At 36.1% G+C, this 23,324-nt stretch overlaps 1 protein-coding gene across 1 annotated transcript in view; it reads left to right on the top strand.

The window, feature by feature from the left end:
* Positions 1-4,073: 4,073 nt before the first annotated feature.
* Positions 4,074-23,324, top strand: part of LOC139763055 (uncharacterized) — a 44,329-nt gene continuing 25,078 nt past the window's right edge. Inside the window, exons 1-14 of the mRNA XM_071688637.1 lie at positions 4,074-4,108; positions 6,484-6,622; positions 7,788-7,917; positions 8,080-8,215; positions 8,819-8,927; positions 10,968-11,191; positions 11,292-11,421; positions 13,338-13,509; positions 14,430-14,542; positions 17,455-17,656; positions 17,746-17,885; positions 18,000-18,146; positions 20,622-20,756; positions 22,964-23,123. Coding sequence (XP_071544738.1) covers positions 6,488-6,622; positions 7,788-7,917; positions 8,080-8,215; positions 8,819-8,927; positions 10,968-11,191; positions 11,292-11,421; positions 13,338-13,509; positions 14,430-14,542; positions 17,455-17,656; positions 17,746-17,885; positions 18,000-18,146; positions 20,622-20,756; positions 22,964-23,123 — 1,933 coding nt within the window. The 5' untranslated portion in view covers positions 4,074-4,108; positions 6,484-6,487. The remainder of the gene's footprint in view (positions 4,109-6,483; positions 6,623-7,787; positions 7,918-8,079; positions 8,216-8,818; positions 8,928-10,967; positions 11,192-11,291; positions 11,422-13,337; positions 13,510-14,429; positions 14,543-17,454; positions 17,657-17,745; positions 17,886-17,999; positions 18,147-20,621; positions 20,757-22,963; positions 23,124-23,324) is intronic.

Genomic DNA, 23,324 nt, shown 5'->3' with positions numbered 1-23,324 from the left:
ATGGTTGTTTAATTTGTTTATGGATGGGGTTGTTAGGGAGGTAAATGCAAGAGTCCTGGAAAGAGGGGCAAGTATGAAGTCTGTTGGGGATGAGAGAGCTTGGGAAGTGAGTCAGTTGTTGTTCGCTGATGATACAGCGCTGGTGGCTGATTCATGTGAGAAACTGCAGAAGCTGGTGACTGAGTTTGGTAAAGTGTGTGGAAGAAGAAAGTTAAGAGTAAATGTGAATAAGAGCAAGGTTATTAGGTACAGTAGGGGTGAGGGTCAAGTCAATTGGGAGGTGAGTTTGAATGGAGAAAAACTGGAGGAAGTGAAGTGTTTTAGATATCTGGGAGTGGATCTGTCAGCGGATGGAACCATGGAAGCGGAAGTGGATCATAGGGTGGGGGAGGGGGCGAAAATTTTGGGAGCCTTGAAAAATGTGTGGAAGTCGAGAACATTATCTCGGAAAGCAAAAATGGGTATGTTTGAAGGAATAGTGGTTCCAACAATGTTGTATGGTTGCGAGGCGTGGGCTATGGATAGAGATGTGCGCAGGAGGATGGATGTGCTGGAAATGAGATGTTTGAGGACAATGTGTGGTGTGAGGTGGTTTGAGCGAGTGAGTAACGTAAGGGTAAGAGAGATGTGTGGAAATAAAAAGAGCGTGGTTGAGAGAGCAGAAGAGGGTGTTTTGAAATGGTTTGGGCACATGGAGAGAATGAGTGAGGAAAGATTGACCAAGAGGATATATGTGTCGGAGGTGGAGGGAACGAGGAGAAGAGGGAGACCAAATTGGAGGTGGAAAGATGGAGTGAAAAAGATTTTGTGTGATCGGGGCCTGAACATGCAGGAGGGTGAAAGGAGGGCAAGGAATAGAGTGAATTGGAGCGATGTGGTATACAGGGGTTGACGTGCTGTCAGTGGATTGAATCAAGGCATGTGAAGCGTCTGGGGTAAACCATGGAACTATGTAAGATCTGAAGTGGGCAGTAAAGATTATGTTATTCCAGTATGAAACAGGAAGAAAAGTTTGTTGGTTTAGATATGCAACCTAAAAGTGTTGTCAATTACCTTTTAACCTGATTTTCATGAGGTGAAACAAACCGACAAAACCCTACTCATTCATACATAGAAACATGCCCACTTTGAAGAAGTAAACAAAGTCATCCACACCACTATGGTTCTTCATAGGTACATTTTCAGAAGGGAGCAAGTAACAGGAAAGGGATGCATCCTTAATGTAGACTGGAGTCACAAGTGACTTAATGCATGATGGACTGCAATTACATCTAAAAATCGTTTATGGATGATGGTAAAGTCAAGAGAAAAATAAAGGAGGAGGTTGATTGCATCAGCTCTGTGGTGACTTGGATGTATTCCAAAATTGGTCAAGTAATTGGATGATATTCAGTCCAAGTAAGAACTAGGTAATGGGGATTGGTGAAGCAAAAGAATGCCTTGTTGTAATTATTACATTGCAGGAAATAAATCGCATGAATCTTCACATGTCAGAGACCTACGAGTCATCATTTGCTCAGTTGTAAAACCAAAGCTACACAGTAGGAGAAAAGTGAAAAGAAAATTGTGTTCTAGCGTATAGAAGATCAGTATTCAAGAATACAGACAAGGATGTATTTGATAGATTATTCAATACATTTTATCAGACCAACATTCCTTGCTAGTCAGGTCACAGCACCAAATGAGGCACAAAGGTCTCTGACAGATTACCAAAAAAAGCAGTTGTATTGATAATGATTATAATAACATTAGAATAGTGTAGCTGAGAGAGCAGAAAACGGTATGCTGAAATGGTTTTGGACATAGGGAGAGAATGATTTAGTTCGACGGAGTATATGTTCTAGAATATATATATATATATATATATATATATATATATATATATATATATATATATATATATATATATATATTCCAAAAGAAGGAACAGAGAAGGGGGCAAAGTGAGGGTATTCCCTCAAAGGGCCAGTCCTCTGTTCTTAACGCTACCTCGCTATCGCGGGAAATGGCGAATAGTATGAAAAAAAAAATATATATATATATATATATATATATATATATATATATATATATATATATATATATATATATAGTCCATATCCAGCGCAGAGATAACGCCCTAGAAACGAAGAAAAATGACTTTCACACCGTCTGTTAATGTCGTATAATGCTCGGAAACCCTCACCCTCACCCAGAGCTAACCATCACAGAGCTTTACTTGGTTCCCCTCATCACTTCCTATCCCCTGGTGCGGCCCATTGCTAAAACATTTCTCCCTGTACGGCACATCGATCCAGTTGCTTTTATCCCTTGCATTTCTCTCATCCTCCTGCAAGATCAAGCTAACTCAGCGCATCTTTCACTCTATCCCTTTCTCCTTCTTCCTCCTCCTCCTTGCTCCACCCACTTCAGACATTCAAATCTGTGCAACACAGAAATTACTATAATTGCTTAGAGTCTTATGTCTTCCCTCGGGAAAGTACCGGAGGAACTCACGTTTGTATTCGCATATTTTTATTCGTTGGTCAAGTAATGTTTTTCTTCATACATTTCATTTGCGTCTCTGATAATCTTGTGAAAATTATTCTATTATGACACTTGGCAGTGCTAGAAGCCGGTGAAAGATACCCAGAACAATTTGTACCGATAAATAGCTTAGAAATACGAAGACAACGTACAAGTCGACAGTTTATACGTCGTATTCTCAAGCCTGTTGGCGTGATGTCTATTTACTTGGAATTGTATTTGAAAAAAATATATTTAGTACGTTCTTTCTCATCTTTCGTTTATTAAAGACTGCTGCAAACAACCATCTCAGGATCTTATATGACCAAACGACTGTTGTCAATATCAAAAATGGCACCGCAGCAAATGTGAGTTGCTAGTGATATATTTATACGTACTGTTTTTATATCTAATGCTTATTAAGTAATGAATTTAGAAGCTACAATATGTGTGAGATATATTATAGATATCAGTCATCTATGACAAGATCACTTTTCTCAAGCACTCATTGAAATATTTCGAAGTGCTTTAAGAGATAGGTTGTAACTCAGGGATATTTTTTTCCTTGTTACGTTTCATGAAGGAAGGATTACAAAGATACGTAAATGAGACATTTGAAAATTGTTAGTAATGTGGCGCTAGATCCAGGCATGCACATTACCCCCTCACGGTGTGTGACGAAACTAAAATAATCATAGAAAATTGTTATAACACAGAAAATGATCTCGATTTAGGGTTACTTTAAAATCTTACTTTCTGAAGGGTATCATGAATTATGATTATTTTCATAGATTTTTTAACTTTACAATTACTTTGCTTACATAGTATTTGTGGGTAACAGCCAAGTGATATTTGAGAACTCTAGTTACATCCACTGATGATTTCACTGATAAAGTAAATACCTTGTCCTAGAGGGCAAAATTTATATTAAGCCAGAAATGAGGCTGCAGGAGTAAGAGAAAGCAAACTTAATGTGAAAAAGAATTTAAGGAACAAATCCATAAATCATATGCTACCTGTTCTAGGACTAAGACTATAATACAAATACTAAATCTGTAAAATGCTTGCTATATACGACACGAAAGAATCGGCATTTTAAGCATTTCTTGGCTATTCAGGTATGAAATGTATAATACTAATAACCAGACCCAAGAACAGTGGTATGACAGATGAACAATTAATGGAAGACACTGTGAGACCCTGTATTCAGTAAGCATTTTGAACCATTGCCTTTCGTATCATGGAATATGTACAGGTCCACAGGTCTTATTTTTCACTCACTTCTCATATTTCTCCTGTACATCACAACATGTCAGCTTTGTTTCCTTTTTACCTGCATATGTTCCTCTGAGTTTCTTTAGAAACCTCTAATACAATATCCAGATAACCAAACAGGATAACTGACGACTCCACTACCAATATTACCGCCTCTCGTCGCTAGGTAGCACCACATGGTAGAGAACAATGATGTATTTTTTACCTGAGTTACCAGATATTATATTTGATGCCATTATCAATGTATGGCAGTTGTCTTCCTGGGTTGCAGCTTTCTTCCCTTACATGTTTATGTAGAAAGGCAGTTGCTCCGAGGAATCAGACTTGGGTAAACGTGTCATCGTTTTCTGAAGGAAGTTGGCCCTTCCACAGCCATCGTTTTATTATTTTATTAATATAGTGCTTGGAGCAACTTTGATTCATATTATTTTGTACAAAGATTTATGAATTCCATGTATACCATTAGGTAGACATTTTAGAGATTTATGAATTCGATGTATACCAGTAGGTAGTCATTTTAGTAACAGTTTATTCTTTGTACATGGTCAGTTGAATGTTCCAGGTGTGCATGTTATACCTGCAGATGTCTTCTGAATATACCAACGTCCGACTTCCATAAGTGTTAGGTGTTAATCTATAGTTTAGCTGAAACTTTTGTTAGTTAGCTGGTCATAGTTTTATAGCCAGTTTGCAGATGTTTGTGTCCTTAATGGCTTAGCACACCTTCCATGGTGTGTTAGATTACGTCGCCATTGTAGTCTGTACAGCTATGAATTTCTTTTAGTAACATGAAATGTCTGGCTATTGTTTTATATTGAATACCGTTTGAATTCTTCGCCATGTCGTTCGCATGACATATATATATTTGGTGTAGTTTCATTTTGGCTTTATTTAAGTTGAAATTAGCCAACCCCTTTTCTCCCTCCACTTCTCCCATGGTAATTGCAAGGTGTGCCTAATGGTGGTCGTGGTGTATCTACCACAGCATCTCTGGTTAATCCATTGTGGTATTCCTATCAAGCTTAGAAATTGCCTCTGGATGTTTCAGAGAGCTTTGTCCAGTGCTTGGCTTGCAAGCCTAAATTTTATAATCCAATCCATTGATTTAAGGTAACTGCGTTTTTCTGTGAATGGCTTGAATGCGAGATTTGTTCAACGCATGTAGTGTTTTTTAATAGTATGTCAGTTTGGTTAGTGTGGGTGTTAAAACAACAGAAGTATGGTTGGCCAACACCATTGGCTGTAAGGGAAGACTAGGGACCAAGAGAAGTCCTCCAGGAGACTCAAAAGTCTGGTAATGTAATTCAAAGCCATACAAACTGCTAGTTATTATTCCCTTTTAGTTAGTTTTGTATGATTTTGAATTCTTATGGGTGTCTTGAAGATGGAAATTATTTTCCTCTTAGGATGATTGTTGCAAAATGTTTCCTTTTCTAAAACTGAGAGGAAAGTTTTAGTAAGAAGTGTCGTAATATGAAGTATAGTCTTCAGAAGAATTACTGAAATTCATTGAGCTGTAACATGTGCTCAGAGTTATGTTTAGCAGTGTGTGAAACTTCATTTACTATTGACATTCTGCCCTTGGCCTACATTGGTCAATGTCGCATAAAAGGTCACCATGATATTTTTTGTCGTAAAAGGTTTGTTTTAATGTCACAGCATTGGGCATTCAAAGATGGTCTATTATAAAACTCGTCCTCTGTTTTGCATGCAGTACGTAAGTTAATGATTTGCTAAATTACATGCTATGATATTAGTAGATACTTGCAGAAATTTTATTACACATACCCTTTGTTGGTAAGTTAAATGAAAATCTTTTAATGGTTTCTGTGTTGTAATACAGTTAATCGGGTGTGGTAGTTTGTGATCGTGTGATTGCTAAAATGGAATTTAAATTCTATTGCCAAGGTGCAGTTGTTTCCAATTCTGTTGTTAAAAGAATGTAAGGTTTAAGGAAAATTGTTTGCATATTTCATGTAAGAGAACCTTAGCCCGAAATTGCTAAACACTGATAGATCTGCTTCTTTACAATGTGAATGGATTGATAATGAAATTTGATAACTTAAAATTTTCACAAGTGGAACAAATATGCATGGGATCCTACTGGCCTTTATAATATAGTCCATAGCATCACCCATCATTTGTAAGACAGTCTGTAGTATGGTTCTTTGATCACCTGAAATAACTGGGTGAATTGACTTGAGTAATATTTGCTTGAAAATTTTGGTATATCGCAAACCCAAAATCTGATTAACTTCGTTTGATTGCTTTCATAGGGCACATATATCGTTTTAATTGAATGGTATTACTTAAGACTTCAATTTTTTTTTTTGGTCCTGCTCTATCCTTAGTGTACAACAAGTGTCCAACTTTAATTGCTATACTTAACATTTAGTCTAGATTACTTTTTAGCTGTTTTTATTAAATTATAGAAATGTTTTGCATTACTTCTAAGATAGGTATACATTTACTTTAGGTGTTGCAGAGAACATTAACCAAAATATCTCACTGAAAAGGCAGAAATTGTCTAATCTGAACTAAGATTCAAAGTCTGGACATGTCTAAAAAAGTTACTATAAAATCTTGTATGCTTTGAAAGCTTGACCATTTGTGAAATGGTTAGTCGTACCATATTTGATCATTAAAGCTTTTGGGGTAACTACAAACTTCTTTTGTATGTTTAGCATTGTCTTAATTGTACAGAAACATGCTGATCTTGAAGATGAAAGAGGGGCCAGTGTTAGCTGGAATGCTACTACTGCTGCAACTGGTCATGGCTCGGGCAACTCTGATGGAGGGTCCAGAAACAAGGCTGCCTGTCATCCCTTCGCTAGCAGACCTGGTTGGTTTGAATTTGTGTATGATTACAGTGCTGTAGTTTTGATATGTAGCTAAGCTTTGAATTGACTTTGAGGTATATTTATAAATGTTAAGATTTATCCTTCATTTAGGTGCTTTGGTCTTTAAATGATATTCATGAGGAAAGTAAAGATTTTCTAAGATGGTAGATGAGTAGGTACACATGTTGAATGGCAGTGGTTTAAATGATTATCCACATTGGGGCATATTTACCAAACTGGGGCATATTTACATATAATGTATTGGCTCCCAAAAAAGTGGGACTCTGGTGTTTAAAATTTTGTATTAAAATTTATAGTAAAGGAAATATTGTAGGAATTGATTTGTTACTTTGCCTAGAACCACTTTTATGGAGTTCCTGCATCCCCTTGCACAAGGAGCAAAGAAAGGGACTACTATGAATTGTGGTCTTTCACTAGACTGTTCATTGAGGAATATATAACCTTACCAAAGATGACTTTAAACTCGTGGTATAACCAGTTTGTCAGTTCACCGACACAGAATTTGATATATTGCAAGTATTATCATTGTAAATTGGCATTTAAATGTAATCCCTATAATACTGTAGTTTTAAGATGTATGGTTTAAAAATTTGTACCCCCAGTGTTGTATGTGAAATGTTTAGTAAAAAAGAGAATCTATGTATTTTGCCTTGATCTATCTCAAACTTGGTTTGATCTTTAATTTCTGAAGATTTTTCTCTTGCATCATTATATCTGCACTTTCATCTTGACCCATCTTTTGTATCTTAAGATACCAGAATCTTATCATAATGGAATTTTTAAGCATATTTAATATACTCGCCAAAAACAAATTAATGGCTGTGAATTTGATAGTCTTGCCTGCTAAGATTTTTTAATGCACTTTATAGATGCAGATCCTTTTAGATAGGTTATATTTATACACTGGAAATATTTTGACTATTTAACCTAAAGTGGGTGGTTACCAGGAAAAGATGTTTTGATATTCAATTTGGTTTGTGAAATGCAATAAAACACATCCTTCAGAATGTTGTATAGAAGCATGGTTTTCTATGGGATGTAGAAAGGCGGTTATTAGTTTTGAAAGTTTTCTTTTCGAGTATATGAGGAATGAAAGGGATAAGAAATTTTATCATAGCATACAGAGTATAAATTTATCGTTTACAGATGAAGTATGAGGATGACCATCCACTTGAATCCCTTGGTGACCTAGACAATTACACACAGACTTTGCAAGACCATGCTCGCATGCTCATATCGAAGGCTTTTTCTGCAGAGGCTCGTAGATACAGAAGAGGTTTGTGATGGTGGTATTTGCTTGCATACTTTACTGGGAGTATTTTTAAATGTTGGTCTTATTTTGTGAAGATTTTAGTTTAAAGGATTTATCTTGCAACTATGGATATAGTTTAATGTATTTATCTTTCACTTCTGGATATGAAAAGTTTTGATATTGCAGCTCTGGATATAAAGTCTGTCACTGTGACTGGTACAGAACCATATGACTTGGGTGTACAGTCACCACGTGGAGAGGTGGCAACACTAGTTCTTTTAAGGACAGAAGACAGGACCTACTGTATCTTTGGCAGCTACAGGTCAGTATGTGATTTTTTCTTGTATGTAGATATTCATGAAATGTAAATGGAAGAATGGTGTTGAACAGCATCATGGTCTTCAAATGCATCATCCATAACCAGCTTTAAGTGTTTAAATGTATACTTACAATATAGGGATTGAATATCCTTGGGCTGAGGGCTTGCAATTTTACTTGTAGCACACAAGATATATTTGTCATATGCTAATCTTGGTTTTCCTGTATTCTTGTTTTTTCATAATGATTCCTGCAGAATTTTGCCTTTTAAGGATTGGGCAGTTTAAACCAATAATATTGGTTTAGACTGGTTAAATAACCTTTATTGTATTAAGGAATTAGAATAGCAGAGGAATGAAAAATTTATTTGGAAATTGTAGGTTTAATGGATGATTAGGCTGACGTGAAACTGGCCAGACCACCTTGTGTTCAGTGGATGGCATCTTTTGTTTACTGGAATATTTGAAGAGGTTAAGTATAAGGAATTACGTATTTATAGAAATGGAAAACTATTTTAGAATAGCAATGGTAATTCTTAATTTGCCATTTATTAAAAAGCTACCTTGGAAACCAATCATTATCCACCACAAGAAATTTTTATTTTCAGAAATGAATTGCAGACAGTAGTGGAATTATCATTGCCTGAACACCATGTACTGCAAACTGTTCAGTTTCGCCTGTCTTCTCCAAGCAATGATAAAATTGACAAGATAGCGGTGAGTTGATATTTACCAAATTGTCAAAATATTTGTGATCGTGAATTCAGAGCTTTGTCAGTTCTTGATTAGTCTTTATTTCTGTTTATTCTTAAATTAGAAACCTACAGATGTTTCTTTTGAATTTCAAATCTGGAAACCCTCTTTTATGATTGAAATTTTTGATTGGGAAACATTTATTCCACCTCTGTGAATTCTACAGTGTAAAGATATGTCATGTTGCTTGAATCCAATAATTGTTCTAAAATTCCAGTAATATATTTCTTGGAGTAATTACCTATTTGTAGTTTACGGGGAAGAATTCAACATTTGTGAACATCTCTCTTGATCCGTTTGTTACAACTATTTGTGTCTCGCATTAAAAAAGGTTTTACCCCAGCTTGATAGATTTTACTAAACTCAAAAGTAAAAGGTAGACATTTAACAAAGAACATCATACACCCCATGCCCTTGACATGTAGGCATATCAGTTTTGATACATCTCGACTATATGCAATCACATTTTGACCCAATGCATAATTTAGCTTTCTTCACTGCTGATAATTTAATCTTGTAATTTAACCTGAAATTGCCTTTCATTTGATAGTGGGATGCTATGACATGAATCAACAGAATCCTGCACATTTATAGCTGAACCAATAAAATTATTTACAATGCATAACAGGGCAGTAAGCTTGCCTGTGGAGCAAATTCATGTCCCCCAATCCTGGTTTCCTGTGGATAATGCTGAATATTTGTGGGTTGGTGGCAAACAGAATATATACAAGCCTCTGTTGAAAAAGGAAAACCATTAATTCCTTCAAATTAGGGTGGGAAAATTCACTACTCGTTAGTGTAAGGAGTTTGAAATCTGTTCTCTACTAAAATGGTTAAACTAATGTATATTGTCTACATTTGTCACTACTTATTCCATTTGTCCACAAAGATTGCAAGTAAAAGTAGTCTGTTTCTCTGGCAATTTTTTTATATAATTTATCAGTATAATATTTCTCTCTGCATGAATAAAGCAACTTTGCTGCAATTATTGCCATTTGGTTTAGAAACTTTGATTGATAATCCTCTATTTTTCCCAGTTGGGTAAATTTAAGTAGTTGCAGTGTAGCTTGCCTCTCATTTTAGATTTTTTGCTTTGTTTTGCATATCTTGATATTTTTAGTTATTTAAGGTGACTAAACCATATCTAAATGTAGGTTTTCAGAATTTTAAAATTTGATGAATATATTTGCTTTAATACGTAATTATTATTTACTGTTTGCTATTTTCTTAATGCTAAATATATTCCTTATTTTAACTTATTCATATCAAGGTCTTACAGAAAAAACAATCTCTGATCCTTCCCAGCACTTATGTTTTTGGGCCTTTTGCATAGCTTTGTGCTTGAAATGTGTAATCATTCATGAATTCGTGTCCAGATACTTAGGATGCTTCTATTCAGACTGGAAATTTAGATTTTCTAAAAAAAAAAAAAAAAAAAAGTTCTGTATAACATTCTTTGAAATATAAACTGGAAACTGAGGTTATATGTGGTGCATGCCTTTAACCTGTGCTGCTTTGCAGGTGTTATATCGAGAATCTTCTTTGGCATATGTAGAGGTATATATTATTTTTCCCCAAAAGTTGTCTAATTGGTTATTTCATATTTCATAAATTGCATAATGAAAAGGTACAGATTTGTATAAACTTCTTTGACATATCATAATGCCCACTGTATAAACATTTTTAGTGTAGTAACTGTGCATGCATGGGATGCTGTTATAAGAAGTAATGGCAGTTTCACCATGGCATATATGGGGAGAAGGTTTACTTTCCATATAAAGTATTAATGTATTAAGCAAAATTTAAAAGTAGTTCGATGAGCAGAATGTAAACCCATATGCATGCCTAACATGAAAGTGTAAACTACCATGATCAGTTTGATAGCTCGTAAATTGAATAAGCAGACTAGAGAAATGGCTCTCATCTTTATTATTTTGGTAAATTCTCACGTTCTTTAAATGTTTTATCTAAGTTATGACCCTTGAAATTATGGCCCTATTCCAGGCTTACTTGCACATGAATTTTGTATGGATGGCATTAGGATCATCGACTTCACAGCTGGTTACCATCGCTTGCATGAATCCAGAAAATGGCCAAGTAGCATTGCCTCAGAACATCCCTGTCCAGGTGTTGGGTGGCCTCCACATGTTCCAGGCCAATGGGGAGCTGTACTTGGTTGTTGGTGAAAACTACCGTGAACACGCCATTGAGAGTGGGGTGGATTCAGCGTAAGATATTCATGTGGTATGACAATTAAAAGTGAAACTTTTTAATGAAGTAACTGTAAAAAATACTGTTGACATTTGCAGCAGATTGGTTTTCTTGCAGGCTTTATGTATTGATGGGCAAGTACTTTGACCGTGTGGATGGTTTAAGACTGAGGACTAAGGGTGTGCAGTCCATCACAGGATTTGCTGATGGAGGAAACTACTACTTGGTCTTTGGAATGAGATGGGTAGTAAGTATTTATTGGGCTGTAATCTCTTGGGGAAAGTTGAATGTTGGAAGAAGATTTAAGGAAATAGAAATGCATTGTAAAAATTTGGTGTAAATAAAACTATAAATGGCAGGTAGACATGACATGGGTGAAGCTAAATGGGGAAAGCAGAAATTGGGGAATATTTTTTTTTAGAAGGAATAAGGTATAAAGCAAGGATATGGAATATTGTTTGATTTCAGGTGGGAAAGTGGGTACAAATTCAATTAGGTTGTTGTCAATTGCCAAGTTATAAGATTGAATGGGCGAGTAATGATTTGGTAAGTGAAGGCTTAAAGAAGGGTGGAGATGTGGCAGGATTGCAGGTGGAGAGTAGAATGTTTAGCAACTGGTGTGTTAGGGTTTGGCAACTAGTAAACTTAAGGTTGATTCCATTTTTGATTGTTTTGGAAATAGATTAAGGAAAGATAACAATTGTATTGAGGTAGAGGCCAAAATGTATGGAATGGTAATCATGGAATTTGAATGTACTGCTAAGGTAGGAAAGGTTAAGAAAGATCTACACAATTGAAACTTTATCAAAATGGTTTGGCGAGGTGGATGGGTATTTTACTATTTTCATCATTGCATAGGATTGTCTATTATTTTTGAGGTGTTCGAGTAGGTAAGTAGGGTTTTTAGAGCCATACCAAGTAGGATTGGGTTTTGTAGATATATCATTTCTAAACATTATTAGAATTTGAATTCCAGCATGTTTGTGGTATTGTCACCAGTGATTGTTTAGAATTTAAAAGCATTTGGACACTATCTCGTGACTGGTAGTCTACATGTTGCCTCGTTCTCTACTTCGAAATGTTTAGACACTATAGGAATATGAAATGTAACGCTCTTGGTTTGGTTGAATATTGTGGTCGAGGTAAGATATTGGTAGTTTTACAGAAAAGGAAATGTTTAAGTGATAACTGCCTTTTATGTAGAGGTATTTAGCCAACTGATGATCACTTCAATGGATGGGTTTGTCTCTGGGCAAATTGTCAAAAACTGCTGTTGAGTTGCATTGGAATGTCGTCTAACAATTTTTCTTTTGAATAATGTTGGAAGAGAAGGGTAATAGTGGCCTTGTAAATATTTTTTTGTGTGGTTCGAGCAAGTGTTATTTGGTTATTATGGGTACAAATAGTGTTTGTGTGCACAGCATGCACATTTTCATTTTGCATCTAGAGAAAATTGATAGAATGCCCTAGAAATTTTTAAGTTTGGTAAATATCGTGGATTTTTTGGCTTGTAAATGGATTCTGAAGTTTTTTTTTTTATATAGAATTGATAGTGATCATATGTCTTCCATGGCACCTGGTCATAGTTGTTCATTGAGGGGATTTTAGGGTTTTATTTTGTACATTTATTGATCTACATATTTTAACATCTCGGCACCTGTTCAGTTTGGTTACTCCCTTGAGGAGGTGGCCACAGAAAAAATATCTTGAATGGTTAAGCCCAGTAATCCTTCTTAGCCTTTAGTACCCCAACCATAACAAGCCACTGGCAGGAGCAACCTTAGTTTTTCAGAGGCTCGTATTCAAAGTTCTTGCCAGCTGCCTACCTAATGTGTATCCGTCATTTACTTTCAAAAGAACGCCGGATGAATGAATCCAGTGAAACACTGGATAGCTGGGACTGTGTATGAGGTACTAATTATCACTAGTGAGGATGGGAATACGGTAGTGTTTGTTGTGGCTATTCTTGGAATAATTGAGGATTATTTAGACATGAAAATTAAGGAATGGGTTTCTATATTTAGTACAGTGCAACCTAGACAAAAGTTACAAACGCAGTTTTATGTCCATCCTAAACGTCGAGATGCACATCTCCAGACACTTTATTTTTGTGGTATAGTTTTTGAAAGCGTTTTGATGGTTATGTAAAAAATTTTGTTCCAGTTAGGATCACAAGTGTATCAGTTTGACTCGATGATGCACTCCATGGAATTGATCCAACAGCTTCCAGATAGTGATGCTTTGCAAGTTCTTCACTATGTTGATAGACATGATCGCAAGCATTATGTGATAACGGTCAACAAGGGTTCATCACCAAAGATCTATTGGTGGACCAGTAAGTTCATCTCTCGTGCTCCATTTTTCATGAGTAGTCGTAGAAGCAGCAGCTCTTGCATACAAGAGTTAGAATCAAACTATTTGCAAGCATAATGCTTGCTTTATACGTACAGTAATCCCAGTTGCCAGATCTCTCGCTACTTTTCTCCTTGCATATAATTGGCTTACAACTTTACCATTTGTAGTGATAATACCTTACATAGCCTGAAGCATGCAAATTTTTCTAAACAGGTCAAATTTTTCTTTCATACAATATCCTGTTCATAAGAAGCTTGTATAATGGTGTTGAAATATTTATTATGGTGACAGTACATGCCCCTCTTTCCTCGCATAAAGACGAGTCACTATGAGGAATTTTGTGGTATGTGTAAACAAATCCTAGTTTCTCTTGAACGGTATACATTATTTCAATAACTATAATTGCAAGCAGTTTGTTCTAGATTCTTAGAGTGTAGATATTTGGCAACTGGTTTAACACAGTTGGCTTGTGAATTTCTTTCTCTTGAAGCTTCATTCACATTGCCTACTATTACTTTGCATTTACCAAGACTGGATTTTATAAACCATTCGTCAGACAGTTAAGGTCCCTTAAAATGCAGTCTTCATTTTCTTGCAAATATGGGAAGATATGCATAGATATTGAATGAGAATCCAACCATTCTGGTATGTTGCTTGCAATATGGAACCCCAATTGTGACTTTTCATAGTTTTAAAACATTTTGGCAATGATTGGCTCCTTGCACTACTTTGATAGGTTGATGTAAACTTGCAAAAACTTATTTGGTTGTAGAATTGTGAAGAGGTTGAATAGCATTCTGCTGTAGAATTGTCTTGCACATATCTGGGCCAAATATGTGCAGGGAACATAAGTGTTCATATATTACTAGGAAGGGAAATAATCTTTCTCTACCCACACAGGAGAGCAGCTACAGGAATGGCAAACGTTGGAATCGCACCCTGTTGATCATAGCAGTTCATTTGGTATTCATTTCCTTGACAACCTGGAAAATATTATCTTCATGTCTCATGGGGTCAGTACCTTGTTTTGAGTATAAAGTAGCTAATGCCACATGTAACATTTTAGAATGACTGAAGACTGAGTGAATTGAATGTTGTTACTCTTGACAGAGGTTAACGGATAAACTTGATTATACAGTACTATGGATGGCTTGTCCAGTTCATCCAAATTTGAAAAATATAATGTGGTTTATATTGTATGGATACATTGAATTTGCTGTAGATTGGAATGTGCCAAGGATTATGTAGGAATAGATATTCGAGGACAGTGTGGTGCGAGATGTTTGAAGTAATAAAAGGGAAAGACAGGTGTGGTAATACACACTGCAGTTGAAAGGGCTGAAAGGGTTTTGCTGGAATAGTTTGGATTTGAGAAAATGAGCATGAAAAGGTTAAATTTGATTGTCCAGAATGGAGGGGACAAGGCGAAGATCAAGCTTAAGATTGAAGGATGTAGTAATAAAGAGTGCTCAGGACCTTTGCATGCAGGGGGTGAAAGGTGTTTGAGATGGTGAATTGGTGGTATGACATACAGGGGATGATACTGTTTTTGGACTGAACCAAGACATGTGAAACTGCCAGGAGAAACCACAGAAATTATCTGGTTCATTGTGGAGTAGGAATTGTGGTTTTGTTCCATTACACGTGATTGCAAGAGGTAAGTGAATGGAGTCTATTGCCTGTGTCTAGTGCTAACTTGCTAATTTGGTAAAAGGAAACCATTATGAAAGATATAGTATACATTTGTTGCATTACGCATAATAGCTAGAGAGTGAGTATGAGCAAGTGTGGCCTTTGTTTCCTGACCCTACTTCCCAGGATGCAGGGTGTGGTCATCAGGTGTGAGGAAAAGACAATAGAACATTCTTTTGTTTCCTGTGGAATGGTGTTGGGAATGGATGAAGGCGAGAAAGTGTGAATGTGTACATGTATGAATGCATATTTATCACATGCACCATTGTGACCTCTTGCAATATGTGTGTGGGTGGATGTGTGCATCTGTCTGTCAGTTCACCATTTCTCGCTTTAGTGAGGTATTGTCAAGAACAGACAACTGAGCCTTAGAGGGAAAATAATCACTTTGCCCCCTTCGGTTCCTTTAGGAAAAGTAAAAACTGGAGGGAGGATTTCCAACCCCCCTGCTCCCACCCTCTAGTCGCCTTCTACGACACTAGAAGGAAATACATGGAAACTATTTTCTCCCCTATCCCCAGGAATTATATATATATATATATATTTTTTTTTGCCGCTGGCTCCCGCGTTTGCGAGGTAGCGCAAGGAAACGGACGAAAGAAATGGCCCAACCCACCCCCATACACATGTATATACATACGTCCACACACGCAAATATACATACCTACACAGCTTTCCATGGTTTACCCCAGACGCTTCAATGCCTTGATTCAATCCACTGACAGCACGTCAACCCCGGTATACCACATCGCTCCAATTCACTCTATTCCTTGCCCTCCTTTCACCCTCCTGCATGTTCAGGCCCCAATCACACAAAATCTTTTTCACTCCATCTTTCCACCTCCAATTTGGTCTCTCTCTTCTCCTCGTTCCATCCACCTCCGACACATATATCCTCTTGGTCAATCTTTCCTCACTCATTCTCTCCATGTGCCCAAACCATTTCAAAACACCCTCTTCTGCTCTCTCAACCATGCTCTTTTTATTTCCATACATCTCTCTTACCCTTACGTTACTTACTCGATCAAACCACCTCACACCACACATTGTCCTCAAACATCTCATTTCCTGCCCGCCTGTATTGCTTTCCTAAAGAAGGAACAGATGAGAGCTGAATGGATGCTACTGTGCTTGCATGAGATGTCTAAAAAGTATGAAAAAGTAGTTCATGAAGAGTATGAAGTGTATTTTGAGACTGAATTGTGCCCAAGAATGGTATGTTGTATTGAATACAGTGAACAAATGTATTAGTTTAAAATTTTTCAGCATTACTGGTGAGATAACACAATTCGTTAAAGCCTTCGATTGAATGGTGAACTTGGTCAATTTGGTTGCAAACTGCTTTGATGTATATATAACATTAGCATATTAGTAATATGTACCAGACCATAAGAATTAAAAGGCCAAAAGGAACCCTAACTCCATTGACTTGTTTGTTTCTAGAAATCTATTTGTATGCAATAAAATTGACAAATTTTAATTATCTGGCAATTTTAGGTACTTTATACTTAATACCAGTTTGAAGTAGAAACTTCTGGGAATGAATGGATTATCTTTAACATAATCTGCCTAACATGAAAGAAAACCTGTTTAGTATTATAACCCAAACTTTTTCAGAAGTGTTTGGTGGAACCTATGACTGTTGGCTGTGGTTTTGATATTTTGAGATGGGTATGTAAGACATGCTTGAGAATTTTTGCATTAAAATGATGCAAGTCTGTGTAGATTGAATTTAATGATATACTAGAATAAGGTTGTGTTGTATATGGTAAAGGCTTATGAATAGATGTTTGAAGGTCATGGAAAAACATTTAAATTGCGGAAGGCACTAAATGCTAAGATGTGGATTTCACTAGTTATGGCGAGACTACTACCTTGGCCATCCCCTTGAGCATGTTTCAGTTGGGAATAAGCATCTGGTATAGCTAGAGTAAATATGCTTCGCATAAATTTACTTGATGTATTTTATTCCAAAAGAAGAAATGGAATGAGTAAAGTGAGCTATTTTTCCTCCAAGGCTTGTAATCTGTTCTGGATGCTACCTCACTTGTACAGGAAGTGGCAAGCTTGTATGAAAATGGCATGAAAGTTCTTTCACAGTAGACATTAGTTAATGTACTGGTGAGCCAAAAGGTTGTAAACGCTTTGCCTACCCCTTAGAATTAGGAATGGTGACAATAAATTATGCAAATTTTTTTTTTTTTTTTTACTAACATCTATTTTCTTTTTCTAGCCCGAGATCACATTCTACACGGATGATATGTCTGCTCACTATTTCCCATCATTCACTGTCAAGACCACTTGTACCTCCATAATTAATCTTGATGGGATAAAAATCAAGGAAAATAATGTTATTGTGTATACCTGTATAAATGACCTTACTGGTGAGGTCACTGTTGAGGGCAAGTTGCTGATATTCAGAGTTATAGAACTGGGTAAGTATACAGAATCTGGAGTTTGAAATATTTGTTAACTTTATAAGAAATGAACATCAAAAAAAGTTGATAATTTTGTGTTTTTCTAGCTGAATCTCAGACAAGAGCAGACTCTCTTCTAAGGTGTCTTGATGAATTGGACAATGTTCTTCATGACAGAAAGAAAGATATAAGCTATCTATCAAATGTAATTTCATCTGGTTCTTTAATGGTAACGGATAATTCACAGGTGAGTCACAATTATAGTTGTTACCACTTTTCACTTGAACACAGTTTTCACAAATACATGTAATATGCATGTTACTCTTAAACTGGATTATCTTTCATTACATATGGTTTCCAGACATGGACAGGACCAGTCCTGTTTTCAAAAGGCTTGACTGTGACTGGCACTACTAGCTTTGCTGATATCCTGAACATCAAAGTTTCTGAAGACTCCACCGACACTCAGTCATTGTTGCAATTTGCCTTGCTGACAAATAATTTACAGGTATTTCTTAGTCTTTTATTAACATGAATTCTGAATTCTCAAAAAAAAGGTACTGTAGATTGGAGTGCAAGTTCTTGGTGAGAAAGAATGAGTGTTGTGTAGGAGAGGGTTGAGAAAGGACTCGTCAGAGCTGACTAGAGTTAAGCCCTTTATTTTGGATTTGGGACTATAATTATGAAAGTGCCTTCAGTGTATTCTTTATTTTAAACTGAGGTTATTACAAACATGTACTCTTAGAGGTTTGGAAGATGAAGATTAAATAAGCAGAGGTTTTAGTGTGAAGTTGCCATGTCAAGGTGTGTATTGATGAAATTAGGAAATATAGAAAAATGAAAAAAAATGCAGCTTCATTACTCTTCTGGTTTCTGTAAAGCTTGCTTACTTTGTCAAGAATTGCATCGACTCTTCCTCCTTATGAGAAGGTTGTCGATAAATAATTTCATTTTGAATGCGTGGCCACTGTGTTAATTAAACTTTGGTGTAAATTCACATTTAAGATACTTCCATTACTGTGTTAATACTAAAGAATGATCTTGAAAATATAGATGCATTAGACAAGTTTTGGAGATTCTGTATCAAAGGCTACATTTTAAGCTAGAGAGCACTTCGGAGAATAAAATTAGAGGTAGTCGGAGAAAGCAGAACAATTTTAATCGAGAAAACAATGCAGAAGCAGTGGTAAGACAATTGATTTTTGAAAGAATATGAGCCATGGATAGATTGAGATGAAGAATGAAGGTGAAACTGCTGTTGAATAAATTTGGATTTAAAGGAAGATCAGAAAAGTTATGGAGCAGATAACTGGATGAGGTCACCAATAGTTTAACTGTAAAAGATACCTTGGTATTTTAGTACTTATTGTAATCACTGGCCAGGGTCTGATCTTGTGTGTAACCTATATGGCTGTTATCCTTTTAGTTTGATCAGAATAACCAGATTTTGTTGGAGTAAAGCATTATAGGTACTGTAACACAAATAATATTGCTCTACCTAATGGGCATAATATTTATTGAAAAGGGTAATTAATAATGGAAAGCAATGTGTTAAGTGTGAGACCAAATTGGAGGTGGAAAAATGGAGTGAAAAAGATTTTGAGAGATCGGGGCCTGAACATGTAGGAGGGTTAAAGGCGTGCAAGGAATAGTGAATTGGAACGATGTGGTATACCGGGGTCGACGTGCTGTCAATGGATTGAACCAGGGCATGTGAAGCGTCTGGGGTAAACCATGGAAAGTTGTGTGGGGCCTGGATGTGGAAAGGGAGCTGTGGTTTCAGTGTATTATTACATAGCAGGTAGAGACTGAGTGTGAATGAATGGGGCCTTTGTTGTCTTTTCCTAGCGCTACCTCGCACACATGAGGGGGGAGGGGGTTATTTAATGTGTGGCGAGGTGGTGATGGGAATGAATAAAGGCAGACAGTGTGAATTGTGTGCATGGGTATATATGTATGTGTCTGTGTGTGTATATATGTGTACATAGAGATGTATAGGTATGTATATTTTCGTGTGTGGACGTGTATGTATATACATTGTGTATGGGGGTGGGTTGGGCCATTTCTTTCGTCTGTTTCCTAGCGCTACCTCGCAAACGCGGGAGACAGCGACAAAGCAAAAAAAAAAAAAAAGTATGTTTGTCTTTGTGTGTATATATATGTATATGTCGAGATGTATAGGTATTTATATTTGCGTGTGTGGATGTGTCTGTATATACATGTGTATGTGAGTGGGTTGGGCCATTCTTTCGTCTGTTTCCTTGCGCTACCTCGCTAACGCAGGAGACAGCGACAAAGCAAAATAAATAAATAAGGAATGCATTGTAGGCAGACTAAGTTAGATTAAACAAGAATTGGGTATGTAGACCAGATTCTTGCAATTTGGCTGAAAGTTATGAAAGTTTATGGTGCATTTTTGGATTTATTAAAGGTATATATTTACAGGAAAGCTGCTTGAATTTTTTTACTTTTGTTACATTAAAAAACGGTGACGTCTCGGCCCGCTTTCCCAACCCAATCGAGACAATGCACATTAGAATAAGGATTGACTGGTTTGAAATATTTTTTTAGTATGATGGTTGTATTTTGATATATGGGGCACTCTGAAAGAAAATGTTCTATAATGGTACATTGCTGAAACGCATTGTAATAGAACTGAAGCTGCTACAGGTTATATATGCATGCATGCAGTAATATTTTGTCTAGTCACAGTAGTGCAAGTTTTGTGTGAAGGAATGGTATGGAGGGAGACCTTGGTATCATAATTATTAAAGTGCAAAATGAAAAAGAATGATTTAATTAAAGATATAATTTCTTCAGTGAATAGAACTTGAGAATGTGAAAGTAAATCCTACATGCAACAGATTACTCGTATAATTTAGGAAGTTTTTTTTATTTGTACTCTATTACCATTTTTTACGATATATTTAAACTGCATTGGAGAACATAGATGTTTAAGTAGCATATTTTCTTCATCCAATAGTATTCGGTGAACTCCTTGGTGAATGATTCCATGGGGGTGCTCTACTACTCTGATAATCAGACAATATCTGGCCCCATTGCTGCTTCCAGCTTAACTGCTGATAGAGCTGATTTCAATTTTCTCAAGATAAATAATGTAAGTATGGGTATTCTTGTTTATAAAGATTTTATATTTTGAGGGTACTTTAGTACAGATTCCAGAAGTAGGACAGGTTAAGTATCCCATATCCAAAATGCTTGGTACCACAAGCATTTTAGATTTTGGAATATTTGCACATACGAGATATGTTGAAAACATTTATTATGATGGATAAACACTTACGAGATCTTTAGGTTGGGACCAAAGTTGAAAACCCAAAATCCATTCATTTTATATACATTTCGTACACATAGCCTGAAGGTAATGTATACAATATTTTTTTATTTGTGTATGAATGTTTGTAACATTGAACCATCAAAAAGCTAAGATTTCATCAGCTGCCCATGTGGACAGTCTGTGATTGTTTGGCATCACCTTCATTTCTGATTATAGATTTATATTCTACTGAAAGTCATTTCCCTGTCATTATTCACTGAGAAATAAAAGTAGTGAGTATTGCATGTAGGTCTAGTGGTGACTATGGTTTGTAACAAACTGGCACCAACAGTGTGTTTAAGCCCAGCATATGCAAGTGAGGTCAGGATTGTAATTCTCCACTTGTAACATCTTGTCGCCAATCAAAAAGTTTCCAGATTTGAAGCACTTTGGATTAGGGATGCTTAACCTATATTTGATTGCAAAGTTGTATGGTAAACTGCAAAATCAGTTGCATATAGGTGTAGTACATATGTTGTAACTTTATAAATGATTAATTTCCTTTGGACTCCATATCTGATATTTACCACCCCTTTAAATTTTAGTATTGTCGGCATTTATTCTACTAAGGTAGTTCTTTGTCGCAACACAGAATTTTTTTTCATAAATTGACATTTTTTTACAAACATATCCCTCCCTCCCCACTCTCAAATGGGGCTGGTCTTTATCATTAATCTTTGGTTTTCCATATGGGTGGAAAATGCAGGGACTGGTACCCAATCTGAATTATCCTTTTTGGAATTTTTACTAAAGATGTTGGCTGTGACAGCACAAGTTTATTCTGCAGCATTAGACTTTTGGTTATAAGCTTTTTTCATTAATTTATGCAGATATTTAAGATCAATAATGGTGTTTCTGTAGTTTAAAGTTTGATCATTGCTTCAGATTTTACTTTTTTTATTGTGAAGTCATATTTCTTCCTGATTAGTTGCATAGTTTGATGAATTTTGAAGCTTTTGCTGATTAGTTGCATAGTTTGATGAATTTTGAAACTTTTGTTTGTGTTAATTGTATCAGATTGAGTGGGAGAACTAGACATTCACTTTTTTGTCTTGAGGGGTTTGAGGGATAGGTGAAACTGGTAGCAAGAACAGATTGCTTCATGTTATGGGTAACAAATTTTTTTTTTTCCCCTTTTCTACACTGCTTTATCTAATAAGTAATGAAATTTTGTATGTATACTTTTTTCTGATATTCTGATCCACATGGATATGTATGACACCAGTGCCAACACTTTCCAAGTGCTTACACAATTTCTTGCCAGTATAGAATGTACACTGCAATACCCTCTTACAAAGGGATAGAATAGAATTAATGCTGATCCTTTCCCCCTACGTTTGCATCGGCCTCTACTCCTAGGAGACAATTTGAATACACACACACCCACGGACTAAACCCAGCTGACTTGTGGACATAAAACCTTGATTGATTTTTGGCCATGTCAAACATGGAAAAAGTGATTAAAACCTTTGCAGATGCAGCACTTGCATGGCACTATGCTATTTGTTACCTTTGTTGTGCACTTTGCGGATCGGTTCCCCAACCTGATTTAACGTTTATCAAATGTAATGAAAAAATTTGGTAACCGATTGCAGGAATACCTTTGAACAAAATCCTGTTTGTTGGTTTAATACGTAGTTTATGGACTGCAATGATTTTCCATAAGTAAGGGATAAGTAAGCAACGATTGCTGTTTATGCTTATGATGGAGGCAATTAAGAGGGTTGAGAATAGGGACACGGAATCTTTTTTTTTTTTAAATGTGTAACAGCAGCAGCCTTGCAAGGATATATCCTCAAAGACTCTTATCTGTATTGGTTTCACTGAAGTGGGGAATACTGGTGCAAGAAAAAAAAGTATATAGTAATCATGTATGTCTTGGGTTATATTTTATATATTGCCTTGCCACTTATTGTTAAATATATATCCAGCATGTGATTTGTTTATGAAGCAGAGTAATATGAAAATTACTTTTTTTTTTTTTTCAGGTGAATGGTATTCCCCTTTTAGATGTAGAGCACAAGTTTCTGATAACTGGGGTCAATCAGGTCATAAACACCAGCATGGTAGTAGACTACATGACCGTAGATACGTTCACAACACGCAGCACGTCGTCCATAGGAACCATCAATGGACTCTTAACTTCTGGTTTGCCTGTCTTTGATATTTTGCATGTACAGGAATGTTGGCGGTAAAATTTCCAAATTTGTTCATTTTTGATGTGGGTTTCAATGTAGACTGCTCCCTGGAAATAATCCTGATTTACAATAAAACTTTGTATGAATAATTTGAATTGTCTTTACTGTTATGCTACATAATTGGTAATGCCAATTGTAATTATTTACTTTT

Source organism: Panulirus ornatus, chromosome 46 (genome assembly GCF_036320965.1).
Source record: "Panulirus ornatus isolate Po-2019 chromosome 46, ASM3632096v1, whole genome shotgun sequence".
Taxonomy (NCBI): domain Eukaryota; kingdom Metazoa; phylum Arthropoda; class Malacostraca; order Decapoda; family Palinuridae; genus Panulirus; species Panulirus ornatus.
The sequence above is the reverse complement of the archived record's forward strand: the minus strand, read 5'-3'. Positions and strand labels throughout refer to the sequence as shown.